At 34.8% G+C, this 14,393-nt stretch overlaps 2 protein-coding genes and 1 long non-coding RNA gene across 11 annotated transcripts; 1 reads left to right on the top strand and 2 right to left on the bottom strand.

The window, feature by feature from the left end:
* The first annotated feature begins 75 nt into the window (after positions 1–75).
* LOC124216403 (BTB/POZ domain-containing protein 7) lies at positions 76–13,200 on the top strand. Of its 9 annotated transcripts, none has more exons than XM_046620905.2 (12): positions 76–279; positions 3,904–4,158; positions 7,017–7,381; positions 7,485–8,035; positions 8,162–8,325; positions 8,511–8,895; positions 9,068–9,220; positions 9,330–9,486; positions 9,708–9,886; positions 10,163–10,375; positions 10,459–10,733; positions 10,966–13,200. In XM_046620905.2, the coding sequence occupies exons 2-12, from the start codon at positions 3,923–3,925 to the stop codon at positions 10,985–10,987; spliced, it is 2,700 nt and encodes an 899-aa protein (XP_046476861.1). In that variant the 5' UTR covers positions 76–279; positions 3,904–3,922; the 3' UTR covers positions 10,988–13,200. The 9 variants fall into 9 exon arrangements, with proteins under 9 accessions (XP_046476861.1, XP_046476857.1, XP_046476859.1 ...); XM_046620901.1 differs by lacking the exon at positions 76–279 and adding an exon at positions 2,415–2,554; XM_046620903.1 differs by lacking the exon at positions 76–279 and adding an exon at positions 2,563–2,818.
* Positions 398–2,446, bottom strand: LOC124216415 (uncharacterized). The gene is made up of 2 exons (XR_006882603.2): positions 1,850–2,446; positions 398–654 (listed from the first exon to the last, which is right to left on the bottom strand). It is a non-coding gene; the product is annotated as an uncharacterized lncRNA (long non-coding RNA).
* On the bottom strand, positions 4,839–5,882 carry LOC124216414 (uncharacterized). The gene is made up of 3 exons (XM_046620916.2): positions 5,752–5,882; positions 5,416–5,645; positions 4,839–4,859 (listed from the first exon to the last, which is right to left on the bottom strand). Exons 1-3 carry the CDS (start codon positions 5,857–5,859, stop codon positions 4,847–4,849), a joined length of 351 nt encoding a protein of 116 aa, XP_046476872.1. The 5' UTR covers positions 5,860–5,882; the 3' UTR covers positions 4,839–4,846.
* Positions 13,201–14,393: the final 1,193 nt, after the last annotated feature.

The following is a 14,393-nucleotide window of genomic DNA, read 5'->3' on the forward strand; positions in this document are numbered from 1 at the left end:
CAGGGCTAAAATAGTTTTTTATTTTTGGTTTACAAAACTAGAATTTCTCATGATTAGCGTTCAATTCATATCATAGTCATATGTTTGGATTCTAAATCACTCATGAGCAATCACAACCAGAATTGGTTTATATAGTGACTAATGCACGACTTAATTGCGGAAAACCCTTCAGTGTTGTCTGTGTTTAAAAGAAAATGATTTGCCTAAAATATGAAAATATTATTCATACAAATAATGTTCCCTGGAAAAGACTTTGGAGATGATCCCTATATCTTGATGGTGAGTATAGCTTCTTCAGTAGCATAATATGGAGTGAAGACTGCTTCTCGTTTATTATTCATGCTATTATCATTACACCTATTTTAATATAATGGTATAAGTCATTGAATAAGGAATGTTAATACAACATTTGTTTTATTTGCTTTTTTTTATGTTTTACGACACAGAGATTTTGCAGAATAGGTATATGTTGTACGTGACATCAATAATTTATTGAGTAAACTGACTGATCAGTGGCTAAGACCAGAATGGACTGTACACATAGAATTATTCTTCTGGTTCTGCGGCTCCTTTGTATTCCGAAATATGGCTCACAACCCATATCGGGATTGCTGATGCACCGGCTGCGATGATAATACCATGTGCGACCTTTTCCTGAAACATGTTAATAATTCCATAGTACAGAAAACTAAAAATCAGCACTAAAGAAAATACATTATTATAATAATAATAATGATAACGTCGGTAACACGTTCTAATTACATGGTTTGTAGACAGTACACTCATCAATGCACCAATAAAAATGCACTTACAAATTTTTCACAGTCCTACCACATACAAATTGAAAAATTCAACACTCATTCAAAATAGCTAATAGGATTCTTAAAATTAATGAAATATACAATTTTCTGTACATACGACTCAATTTATTTAAAAATTCTTAGAATTTGTAGCACATCACTTTAGAATTAGCCTTGTTAATCTGACAAATTTAATTTTCTTATACTTTCCAGTAGATTTGTAATCATTCAAGGCTGCTGTTTGTACACCCGTGTGTTGAATACGTGGGTTATTTCATTTGTGTAAGCCAGAAAAACATGCACAGAATACTTGATTGTATGAAGTATGTAAAGTCATGTCTTAGAAAAAGAGCCCGAGCTTGGCATGGTATTTGCTAATAGGGTTTTAAAAAACTTGTTAATTTGAACTCTTAAAAATTAAAAACATTTCGAATTTGAAATTCTCAGTGAGAACTGTCAAACATCCAACAAGAATGAACTGGCTAATTTGCATCAATTTGTAAGTACAAATTCATCAGGTGATTTACTTGCTACAGTAGTAGGAAGTGTTTGAAAATGATTCGTTTCGAAATTGATAAAAATTACTTATTTCAGATACGTGCAAAAAATCTACGTGAGGTTCTTTTTAATTGGTGGACTCGAGCGTTAAGCATGACGCAATGTAGAGAGAAAGCTTGGTCAACAAAATTATTGCTACTTCAAATGAAAATTACAAGTTTTTCCATCGACAGGACACTTTTTCATAGTAACATCATAAAAGTAACGTAGTTATTCTTCGAAATTCAACTTAATTTAGGTTAGGTTCGCAATGCGCGTACTCGTAATCATTGCAGTCTTTCTGTAAAAATCACGTGACATTGGGGTAAAAAAATGTGACGTCGTCGCGTAACAATATAAGAGTGGAAAATGTTCTTCTTCTGGCATTTGTAACTTGGATTCCTTGGAAAAAAGACAAAAACTTGCCCACCGTCTGAAATGTTTCATTACATAATACGAAAGTGAGATGAAAAATTAGAGACGGTGAGATTAATGACGAAGAAAATACTCACTGGAAAAGAAATTCTGACTCGAGGTGGTCCACTTACGAGACCTCTTTGCTGTCCGGCTATACGACAGACTCGAGGTGCCACTTGGACGATATTTCGCAGAGGGAACATTTTAGTTTTGAGGATACTTGCGACGAGCACTGCCTGCACACTCGCCGTATCACCGCTGAGCAAAACTTCTGCAAATATTCGCTAACGGGGTATCCGGAAGTCAGATTTCACGATGGGAGATGGATAGTCAGTTGAGGAATTGAAACAAATTTGTAATTAGCAGATCATTGATAGTAAATAGAAAATGGTTTCACATTATTCTATGGAACATAAGAAAACGTGTTTTAGGTAGAGAGAAAGAATCGCCAACATTTTGCAAAGTTCAATAAATTATACTGATTTGATTAACGACTTGTCAGCTATACGCAGAATCTTTGAGATCGCGTAGATTTATCGAAAATTAAACAATCGTTGAGCGTATAAATTGGTCTTATAACAACCAAAGAATTTTGGACGGATTTAAGACGATTTTTCATTGAATTTTCAAAACAATATTGTGGCTAAGAGATTGACGTTGTCGGGCATCCGGGGTGCATCTCAAATGTAAACATGGCTGCCGCTGTGTTGTCTGATGGGTGTTTGTGTGTTGATTGACGAGTGATGTTATGCTGAGCGCATAATTAGTAATAAAAAAAAATATGTGCACAATAGACCCAGGTAATAAGATCCACAGTAAGATCATTTTCCTCGCGGCAGATTTAACCTCGTGGATGGAAAATCATAGCGTTGGACACAGTGATACGTGCGTTGTTGCGAAATGCAAATTATGTACAACTTTTCGGAGCATCCCAATCTAGGCCGACTTCAATCGAGCGATAAAATAAAGTGTTTCCAAGTGACAACTTGAAATATGATAATGATCATTCCGTAATACCAAGTGATTGCAGATTCGTACAAGGTGCTAAACAGCTGGGTTGCTAGGTGGTTCAGCTGACTAGTGATTGACCTATAAACCCCTCTCAGAGAAAAAAAAAGGGTCAATGAAAAATAGTCCCGATTCCACAATGCTAACTATATTCATTATTCACTGTAATTAAAACACTTGTTAACGTGTTTATCCTAGACTTTAGCTGACTTTATTGTAGTTCTTTTTTTTTTTTTGTGCACCAATATTTGTTTATATCATCATCTATCATTTCTCTCTCAGCTATTCATCATGAAAATACGTAATTTGTTCATTGAATGTTGTAAAAGTTTTAAAGTCTTCTGCAAACTATTTTTCATGATATTGTGAACTTATCGCAACTACAGATATGATTCGGTGACTTAATCAGCTGTCCCTTGAATATATTTTTCTCTAGAAGCTTTTGGTTCATGAATTAAGCAATTGATTTCGGAAATTATTCAAAGTATTAGGAAAGTTATGTAACAACTGTTAAAATTTGCAGACTCAGCTTACTTTTTTAAAGTTTACTTAAATTGAATAGTGACGCAATTGTAACTATCGGTACAACAAACTATTTCATAAATAGAAACCTAAAATCATTAACTTTTCATCAGTTGTCATTATAAATCAATCATTGTGGATCGGTTTAGTTACATTGTTATACCATCTTGTAAATTCTTAGTATTCTGAGTACATTTATTATATTTCAATCCATTCTGTTAATATATGTAAATTGATGTAAAGGTAAACCTTATACTGGATCTTGTCATTTATTTTCATAAATTATAGCAACTTAGGATTTTTCACGTGTTCATGGAATATCCCGATACATTTAGAGACACTGACTTTTCTCCATGTATTTTTTGTAAGAAACGAAAAGTGTATTTGATTAGCTGCAGGTATCTAAACTGATTAAATTGATAATCAAGTGCTTTGATTTGTAGAAACATTTTTCTCACTAGAATAATGATATATTTTTTTGCATAAAAAAAAACTTTAAGATATGAATTACTAGATGATTCGGTTCAAGCAAAATATCCCCCTTTTCTTCTATTTAAATGGAATGATAACACAATTATTTCAATCTTGTTTATGTTGTGACATTATTTAATTTTTACAGGCTGGTGTCTGGGCGAGCGATGAACATACTCCGGATCCTGATCCCGTGTGCGTTGCAGCGAGGTGGAGAGAGCGAAGGGCAAGGCGGGGGTGGAGGTTGTTGGTTGACAGGAGGTAGGAGAGGGGATGATTCTTGCATGACCCAGAGGATGGGAGCTTCAGCTTCTTCCAGTCCCGCCGCTATCGGTGGAGACCCAATTCAGGCAGCTAGGCTTTCATCCACTGGTAATCCTGATCAATTGGGCATCATTGTTCGGTACGTTGCTTTACAAATTATGTGTACCTAGAAAATTTGAATACAACTTTATTTAACCATGGCATTTTGAGATTTATTCTTATAACTCACTTAACGATTCGTCTCACCAAATAATCATTATTGTATGAGAGATACACCTGAAACTTTGTTACAACTACTTATCTACGATTTTGGTCACACTGCCTGTAAAAATTATTGATAACAAAAATATTTACTTGCATTTTATTCTGTATCATTATTCTCATACCTAACGTTAATGTTTACCCTTTTTTTCGTCACTTATTCCGTGTTTCGATTACTTTGTTTCGAATACGTAACACATATACGATATTATCATTTTTATTCCATTGATGTAGTTTTCCTTGGAAATAGACTCTAAATTTGAATGCGGCATGTCATTATGTCCACTAAAAATATATTTATATGAATGTTTACTGGGATACTTGAGGAGAGGATGAACAGTGGTAAAAAAATTTTCTCAAACTGATATTGCAAGAGATTTAATCTTTGACTTTAAAGAACACCCTTGTGGTGCTAAGGGTAAATATGGAATATTAAGATGTTTTGAGTTTTTAAAAAACCGCTAATATATACCTAATTGGAAGGACCAAGATGCTGCTTCCTGTACATATAAGTTGTAGTATAGCAACTGCAGGAACTGTACGACCTTGGCAAAAGTATACAGGCTTCATTTGATACAGCTAAAAGTGTAAATGTTACATAATTTAATTCGACACTGGTATCTAATTGTGAAGATAAAATATGAGGTTTAGTTGCATATCTGGAAGCTGACAGATTCTTTTCTTTGAAATTTCAATTTTTACTGCTTGTACTGTCATAGTTTATATTCAGAGATGCATCATTTTTAGGATAAATAGGGAATAATAGGGAGTAAAATGTTGTTTTTGTAAATTGAAATTGATTTTATTCTAATATCTGACCGATTCAATTGCTGCTGCTGCTGCTTGGTAATGCGAATTGAATGGATCATCCTGCCAAGGATCAATGCCAAGGTCCATTTTCAAACTGTATTGATTTACACTTTTGTATCGATTCCATATTTTTTTGACATAATTATCGAGGTGGCGATAAGTTTCAGCAGATGTTTGATTTGGTACAGTGCGAATTGAAAATTTAGCAACAACTCTATAAAAATATTGTAATTATTAAAAGTATGAGTTTGAAAAAATTTGTCATATGTGGTTTGGGTCTAATTAAAATGTCTAGAAATTTTTTTATTGTATTTTCTGAACATACCTATTTGATACAGAGCGTAATGCCTGTTTGTCGTTAGGGTCTAGTTCGTGGTCAAAACTGTGTACTGTAATACTGGGTAATCGAGTCTTGTGCATTATTAAACGTATGTCATCCTCTTTATGCAGTAACCGATTTGCTCCAGTACGCATTTTTATTTTTTTCAAATCAAACGCAATTTCTTTACAAAGCTTTTGCTCCTTTATTGAAATTGGTGCAACATCTTTCATCACCTGTGAAAGTGTAAATTATGGAAATTAATTGTAATCCGACTACCATATTAGCCAATTGTAAGTGAATGCTTCATGCAGTTCACTGTATTTTAATATATTCCTGTACCTCAGTTACAGCGATTTTACCATGTTTGTCAATTAGAGATCCGATAATATTCATTGCATCTACAATTGGCTGATTGAACATGCCGCCAAAAGTTCCACTATCAATCATTTTACTGCCGCAGTTAACATGGAATGAAAAATGGCAGACACCTCGATAACCATATATTAAACAAGGCCGATCTTGAACCTTTTTGTCAATTGTGCAGCAAACGTATTCAACATTATTAAAAAAGTTTTCTTTTCTCCAGAGAATCTCTTGTAACCCCGGACTTTGTAACTCTGACATTCCGTCAATAACGAATTTTATATTGACTGGAAGCTCCGTGTTTGTTGTTCGATATACTTTCAGTGCATTGAACCAACAAATTAGAGGACCTTTATTATCAGATGCACCCCGACCATACAATCTTCCATTTTTTTCCGTCAACTCAAACGGATCTGTTTCCCAACTATCTTTATTTGCCGGTATTGTATCTGGAACAGAATTCTCAAATAACTGGATTCTATCGCTTCAAACAATCAATTATCAATTCAAATACTACTATTACCAAGATATAATCGTTTCGGTTTTCTGTAAATTATTAAGCTCACCAATATGACCATACACACAGATTGTTTTTAGTTGATCATTAACAAATAAGCTCGCCAGAAGAACAGGGGGTAATATATCGCCATCAGCGCCAGATGCTTTGTTTTCAACCATTTCAACAATCATTCCGACACTTTCCAGTTCCTCCTTACACCAATTCATCTAAAATATTGAATCCATTTAGGAAACTCAAAAGAAAAATTCATAAGATTAGTAAGGCAGATTTCATATCGACATAATTATTACCATTTTGAGTAAACCAGGAAAACATTCTTTCTCATGTGACACAGACGGAATGGCAACTGCTGCTTTTAATGCATCAATAAATTTCTTCTCGTTATTATCTACGGTTTCAAATAATTTTGGTAGTTTAAGTTTGGGTAATTCATTCGTTTCATCTTTATCGATGTTCTTATTATTCAGCATTGCAGGAAATATGTTATATAATTAAATCTGAACTGTTATGGTACTTTAGCCTCCAAATAACATTTTAGTGTTACCATAGTAACAGAAACTGCAGGAAAGGCTGTATTCCAAAAACAAACAGAATATAGTTGGCATGGTATCCACATGGAACAATTACCTAAACTTGTAATTTTGCCATTTTTCCTCTCGATAATAAAAATCCTGAATCAGTGATAGGTAAATATTAGTTCAATATTGTTTTACCGTTGCAGCGAGAGAAAGAAGAAAGTAACAGGATTTGCAACATTGCGAAAGAAATTTATCAGAAGACGACGTTCGTCGAAGGCCTGCGACCATGGAAGAGTTATTAGAGAATTGGTCTCGAGTTGGAGCCCTCTAGAAGCTGGTGCACTTTTGGAAGAATACGAGGCATTAGCTGCTCTGAAAGATCTACACGTACAAGCTGAGCTCGCAAGACCTCCAGCTGCAACTTTTAAACAAGATCTATCTACGTTGTATGATTATAAGCATTGTACCGATGCTGACCTTGTCTACAGAGGAGCATGTTTTCCAGTACACAGAGCACTCCTATCGGCTCGGTGCCCGTATTTTAGAGAACTACTGACAGGCTGTCCAGGTAAATTTCACTCTCACGATCAGTATAAGGGGACAAATATCTTGTTGATACGATTTATAAATTCGTGTGTTGAAAACACTACGCAAGTTTTTTTTCTCCTCAGGATACGGTGCTCGAATATGCCTAGAATTAAGAACACCTGGAATAGATGTTCAGATGTTTTCTGCACTCCTACGTTATTTATATACAGGAGACATCTGTCCGCATGATGCGTCCCTCGATATAGCTCTTCTCCGGCGATTAGGAGAAGAGTTTGGTACGCCAAACCCCCTTGAACATGATCTCAGATACTTATTAGACACCGGTGATTACGCAGACGCTGCATTGGTCTTCACCTCTGATGGTGACTACCAGAGGCCAGATAGTGGGAGTTCGGAATACGGATTCCGACCAAAGTTGGAGCTACCTTGTCATAAAGCCATACTATCTGCTAGATCACCATTTTTCAGAAATTTGATACAAAGACGAACCAGATCAGGGGAAGATCACACAGAAAGAGCACTTCATATACCCACTAGAATAGTCCTAGATGAATGTGTGATACCTAAGAGATATGCAAGAGTATTGCTTCATGCTGTCTACTTGGACACAGTTGATCTATCATTGATACTAAGAGGCAGTGGGTGTGGAAACAGTGCAGGGAGTCTAGGAGAGGTGAGGCGTATACTACTTCTTGACAATTCAATTTGAGATAACTATTGATAGTGCAAGCATTTGTCTTCGTTTGAAACCCATAAAAATTAATCATTTCATTATTACAACATCATTAATCTCTTGTAGGTGCAGGCGCTAACACATACAGGAAGAGTGAGACCAAGTCCTTTAGAAGAAGCTATGGAACTCTATCAAATAGGCAGATTTCTCGAACTCGACATACTCTCTCAAGGCTGTGAAGATCTCATACTGGAATGGCTCACCTTAGATTCTCTTCCTACCGTGCTTAAGTAAGCATGCTTGATTAATGCATACTCGAAATTTATATTGTTTATCATGTTATGTTGATATGTACGAGTTCAAAAATATCTATTATGTCTAGAGCAATATATGAAAAAGTTTGTTAAACTGAAACACCATTTCATCATCAATAAATTCTAGTCACGAACCTCAAGTTATAATATATTAATTTCAGATGGGGTAGCCAACCGCATGGGTCGGCGTGGGTTCATAGACAAGCATTACATTTTCTGAGAGAAGAATTTCAACCTATTGCATCATCTCCGGTCCTTCACCAATTGGATCGTGCACATCTGATGAGCATCCTCCAGAGCCATTTTCTACAAGCAAGTGAGCTTGAGGTATTGCAGGCCGTTCTCAGATGGGGTGAACAGGAATTGGTTCGCAGAATGGAAGACCGAGAACCCAATCTTCTTAGTCATACTGCGCATTCGGTCACTAGAAAAGGTGTCAAAAAACGAGATCTCAGTGACGTTGAATTACGTGAAATACTCAGCGAACTGTTACCCCTTGTTCGAATGGATCATGTTCTACCACCAAGTAGTGAAATTTTGGCTCAAGTAAGCAACCCAATGAAATTAATAATTTACCATTTTCATATTTGTAATCCTGTGTTCATATACGAATTTGATGTTATGGCGAGTTACATATATTATTCCAATAGTCTCATCCAATCGAAGTCTATGGTTTTACCATGTATTGTCACAAATTCAATTCCTTTCTGACGTACAGGCTATTCGAAGAGGTCTGGTATCCACTCCACCAAGTCATATGATAGGAGATGAACGAGAAAACTTGAGAGTAAATGCTTGGATTAGAGGAGGCAAAAATAATGGTCTTTTCGTGAGGCCTCGATTATTCATGCCATATTACGAGGAGATAAAGGTACATTATTTATGAAAACGTTACGTTTATCATGAAAATGGGATGGGTCAACGAATAAGTTTCAAAAATTATTATAATACCTAATATGCTGTGGTATATTTTATATCAGGCTTTAGTCGAAGAACAGTTAGTTCAGGAGGCAGAATTGGTAAGGTTACGAAGAGCGCGCTACATTCCTGACATTCCGGACACTCTTTATATGGTTGAGGAGAAGCCAAGATCAATGGGTGCTGTTGGTCTTGATATTTTAGCTGCAGCTCTGCCAGGTAAACTGCTTATGATTACTGTTGTTTTTTTTTTTTTTTTTCCAATGAAATTACGAGGTTTATCTGATTTTCTACGCTGAAGAAGTGAAATTCATATCCTTAGTGATCAGAAATCGCTTCACTCCCTAATATGATATAACATGATTAAATACACTTTTTTAATGCTGGATTCTTAACAAATAATTGGAATCAATCAACTGACAAACATGACCTTCTTTTAGTTCCAGACTCAGCAACTATGTCGGCGATGCTGAAACGAGAACAAAAATTGAGACAATCGCCCGGTTGTCAGCGTGCAGTCAGTCTGCCTCTGTCATCTCGACATGAAGTGAACCGGCAGGTACGGTTGCGTGTTGTAAGAGAGTTCAATCTACCTGATCCAGTTGCAGATCTTCTTGAGGTAATTTAAAATATAACTTAATGAATTTTAGTTTTAAATTTGCAACCTGTGGCATGATTGTACCCTTTTGAAAATTCAAGGGATTCATTTTTAGATTCGACCTTGTTCCTTAGAGACGAATTAGTATTAAATAATAATAAAAAAAGCATTAAAATAGCAATACATATATTGGTCACGTGCAAAATATTAATAACTTTCCGTGAAATCAGTTGATATTGGTTAGAAATTTGATTTTTGAACGGATATTACATGAGTAATAATTTCTTTTGACTTCAGAATGCAGCCTGCTATCGCATAGGTGATCCAGATGAAAATATAACAGGAGTAGAAGAGATCAACAGTGGAAATGTAGGAAGTAACGTGGGGAATGTTGCTCCAGTATGCTATGGTAGAAACATGACGTTTCCTCGTCAAGCATCGACTTATTCTCACAGACATGAACTTCCAGCAATTGTTACCGAAGGAGAGAACTATAGACTTCCTGGAGAGGTAATTGTTGCTGTTATTTTCAAATTATCATAAACGCTTGCTCTAGAGTTCCACCTAATTTTATGTTTATACAATTGTTGTAGCAGCCTGAGAACAATTCGTGCAGCGACGGACATTTGTCAGACATAATGCCAGATGTAGCTATGGCAACTGCATCATTCGGTGCTCTCCAATTGGCTGAGCAGCAGGAGTTGGAGTTGGATCTTGGAGATGGGGCCTCGCATCTCCTCCAGCATGCTACCGTTTCTGCAGGAACAGTCGGTCCCCATCATCCGTTGCTTCCTCATCAACGCCAAAGACGTTTTCCAGGCCCGCCTCCGCCGTATGCTCATCACCGTCCAGGAACTGGCCCATCTAGGTTCATATGAAATTGTGCTAAGTAAGAAACGTTAAAACACGCGTGCATCCATATATCGTTGTAGGATACACAATGTGTAGCGTGTTAGTGTTAGTGCAGAATGTTTGTGAGTTTTACAAGCAAAAGCGTGCGTTCAGCATAAATAGTAAAAGAATGTACTATATTGTATCGTTATATTCCACCGTAACAAATTGTGCAGCTACCCTCTTATTTGACGTGATATTAATTCCAGGAAGACTGTGCAACGGAGGTAGATTACCTGATGACCTACAGGGGGCGTCAGTCGTATCGGACCAATGTAACTACTAACCACTTAACTTTAGTGGACTCTAGTATATATAACACTGGTGATGCTAGCACATTTAAGATGCTTAGCATTGATGCGATGTGAGCCAACTGTCTCTATTTCTATTCCCCGTAATTACTTTCTTTGCTAAATTTCAATAATATTTATCTCAGAGCGCCCGGTGTGCTTGGTGTAAGTAATCCTTTATAATGTTGAGATAAGATTGTTGTTGTTGTTATTATTTTTCAAAAAATTTATCTTCCTTATTCTAATTTTTTTACAACGATCTTTGTGAGTTCATGGAAGTAAGAGGGCATCAGAATTTTTTAGTGTGAAGTTACGTACTTGTAGTCTAACAAAATAGTCACTCAACGATTGAAGAATCGAGTTATGTTTTGGTTTTGTATTGACAGATGTTTCGAATTTATTCAGCGTTACTTGTGGACATTGTAATTCATTGGTGAAGTGGGACCGTAAAGAGAGCAGAAAATTAATGTGAGTTCACATTTTCACAAGTCCGAAAAAATTATTAAAATTTGTATGACAATAAAATTTAGCAGTGCAAATTCATTTAGTTTTTCGGCAACTAACAACTGATTATTTTAGTCGAATTAAAAATGCCAAAAATCTTACAACATACCATGTTGTGATTGAACATATAAAAAAGAACAAAATGATACAGAACTGACGCGAGTCTCAAATAAGCATGCTGTCGTTCACACAAATGTACAATTAGTCTTTAGGATTATAACTTAAGGATTGGATTGGTAACACTTTTGAGTGGAAACCTAAAACAGTTGCCTTAATAACAGTAAGCTTATGACTCTTGATCAAACTGAAATATGTAGACTACTAGTATGTAAGGTCACAGTAGACACGAAAAGCATATAGATAAATTAGACTGCAGCTCGTGAAATATATCAAAATATGTCTAAAAAATATTCTCCCAACCCATGACTTACACTGCCTAATGAAGCAACTTAATTTTCCTATTACACGTGATGTATTCTATAATCTCTTATCCAAGTTGTTGTAAAATTGTTACTGAACCGAGGTATTTTGTGTTAATCACAACTTATTTGTCGAACAGATCCCATATTTAATCTTATGTTTTCAGTTGATTAGTTGGATATCTTTTTTCCGTTCAAAATTGGTTCTTCATTATGTAGCTTGTAAGGCAAAAAATTGTTATTTCGAATGTAATAGGTTGACGTTTCGTAGTTATTAAAGTTTTTCAAATATCATTATTACTGGTGCTGTATGTCAAGTAAATTTGAGGCAATTTTTTGTATCATGTAGCTAGTTACTATAAATCTAGTTAACTTCTCATTCGTTCCTATACCTATGGATTTAATGATTGTCTAAGAAAAAGTTTTACCTTCTCACATTTTACACTTCCATCTATCACGTGTACATTTATTCAAAAAAATGTTTTATTTAATATAGATTTATTAGTGATGTTGCCATGTCTTGTAAAGGCCTTTACATTATGCAACCCATTTTATAGTCAACTTTACATTCTTGCCAAATAAGATCATGGTTCTTGCATCATAGCTCGAACATATAATTGCTACGCTGTAACACTGCCTGCGTCCGTTTATACCAGTTTCTTTCTTAAGGGGCACATTTTTGGAGATACAGTGGCATACACATCACATAAATAATAAGATTAGTCATAAAGTTCCAATGGCTAAATTCGACATGTATCTGTAGTATGTTCTACAATGTAGCAAATAGGGGTAGTTTTAGTTTATAAGAGAGGAAATTACCTGTGGAAACTTGAAGGTAATGCTTCCAATTCGCGAATTTAAAATGTTAACGCTAAATTTTTATAATGAAATTTAGAAGTTCTCGTTATAATATTGTCTAATTTTTTTCTGTATAACAAGCCGTACATTTCTACTATTTTACCTTCTCAAAGCTTTTAAAATGACAAAAAAGCGTGTACAGATTTGAATAGGACTGTTATCATATTTAATTTTTTTTTCCGGAAACATCACCTTTCAAGGTATCTTATACACTTCAAATTTTAATGTAAATACCGAAAAGCAATGTTCAGCTACGTAACTGAATTGTACATAACTTAGTGTAATTATTATAAACCCAAGTGTAAGGTCGAAGCTAGAATAGTTGAGGAGATCGTACTTAAAAATTGAATAATAAACTCTTTGTTTAGATTTATATCTTTGAGCCTCCGTTCTCCTAAATAGTGATTTAAATAGTACAGTTACACTCTTGTACTGTATAAAATGAATTATTTCTGTGATTATTGACCTATTTTTATCAAGAAATTTTTTTTTATTTGTTGAAGTATTTATTAGGGCAGAAAAATTGTCAGATATAACAGAAGGAAGTGATATTGCTCCATTCTCATCACTCGTCATTATCAACATATTTCATTTTTCGGCTTTCAATTTCACAACGAAACAATTACAATGCATCATGTTTTGAGCAAAAAACATAATAGATGTGTTCTCATTGATAAAATTTGATTGGTGAACCAAAATGGGAGCTGGAAACATTTATAGGTAGCAGGTCTTTCACTTGGCACACCTTTTGAACTTGTGTATCGTTAGCTCTCATTATTACTTACATATTATTGAATATAGTTATATTTACGCACAATTCAGATACATTTTAATTTATTATTTATAATTAAAAACTCGTAAACTTGTATAGAGTTTTGTAAACCTAGGTACTGAAATTAAGTTTTTAGAAATTGAATTTTAGTAATCAGGTAGTTCTGTTGGACTGTGGGGTTGGAGCAACTATCACTTGGTACAAAATTTATATACAAAATTAGTTTTATGCATTAATTTTAGTATCGTATGTTTCACTTTATGCATCAGTTAGTACAAACAATAACATGTATGAATAGTTTTTCAAATGCTGCTTCGACTGATCTGTAATCATTAATTGAATATATTCTGCTTTATTCTTTCAATTTGGATACTTTCTAAGCAATCAGCATCATACATACCTGTACAAAATATTCTACTTGCCAATCTCAGATATTTTCTATTATAAAGCTATATACCTTAGTTATTTGTCAACCCTGCATAAACAATACATTCTACACGGATACATTATACACCAATTCGTGTAAGTCAGGGACTTGATATATTCTTGTGATGTTTATAACAATTGAAGTGAAATGTGCGAACTGTACATACTCACGTATACATAGTTAGATTGTGAAATCTGTGCATAATATAGGATTATATTTATAAGGTGTTAGGTTTACAAATAGGCCTCACTTTTCACCCATATCACATTCTTCTGATTATACCTAATTGCACCCCACGTATTTGCATATTTACATACAAAATTGAACAAAAAAAATTTATGTAAAATTAATATTTATGTTACTTGTT

Source organism: Neodiprion pinetum, chromosome 4 (assembly GCF_021155775.2).
Source record: "Neodiprion pinetum isolate iyNeoPine1 chromosome 4, iyNeoPine1.2, whole genome shotgun sequence".
NCBI lineage: Eukaryota > Metazoa > Arthropoda > Insecta > Hymenoptera > Diprionidae > Neodiprion > Neodiprion pinetum.

Bases quoted from the DNA above. Each gene is read 5' to 3' on its own strand.
- LOC124216414 (XM_046620916.2), bottom strand. From the start codon at position 5,859: ATGATTGATAGTGGAACTTTTGGCGGCATGTTCAATCAGCCAATTGTA. The intron at 5,646-5,751 runs GTACAGGAATAT...ACACTTTCACAG, and splicing joins GTAAAATCGCTGTAACTGAG to GTGATGAAAGATGTTGCACC.
- LOC124216403 (XM_046620898.1), top strand. From the start codon at position 3,597: ATGGAATATCCCGATACATTTAGAGACACTGACTTTTCTCCATGTATT. The intron at 8,326-8,510 runs GTAAGCATGCTT...TATTAATTTCAG, and splicing joins TCTCTTCCTACCGTGCTTAA to ATGGGGTAGCCAACCGCATG. The intron at 9,487-9,707 runs GTAAACTGCTTA...ACCTTCTTTTAG, and splicing joins TTTAGCTGCAGCTCTGCCAG to TTCCAGACTCAGCAACTATG.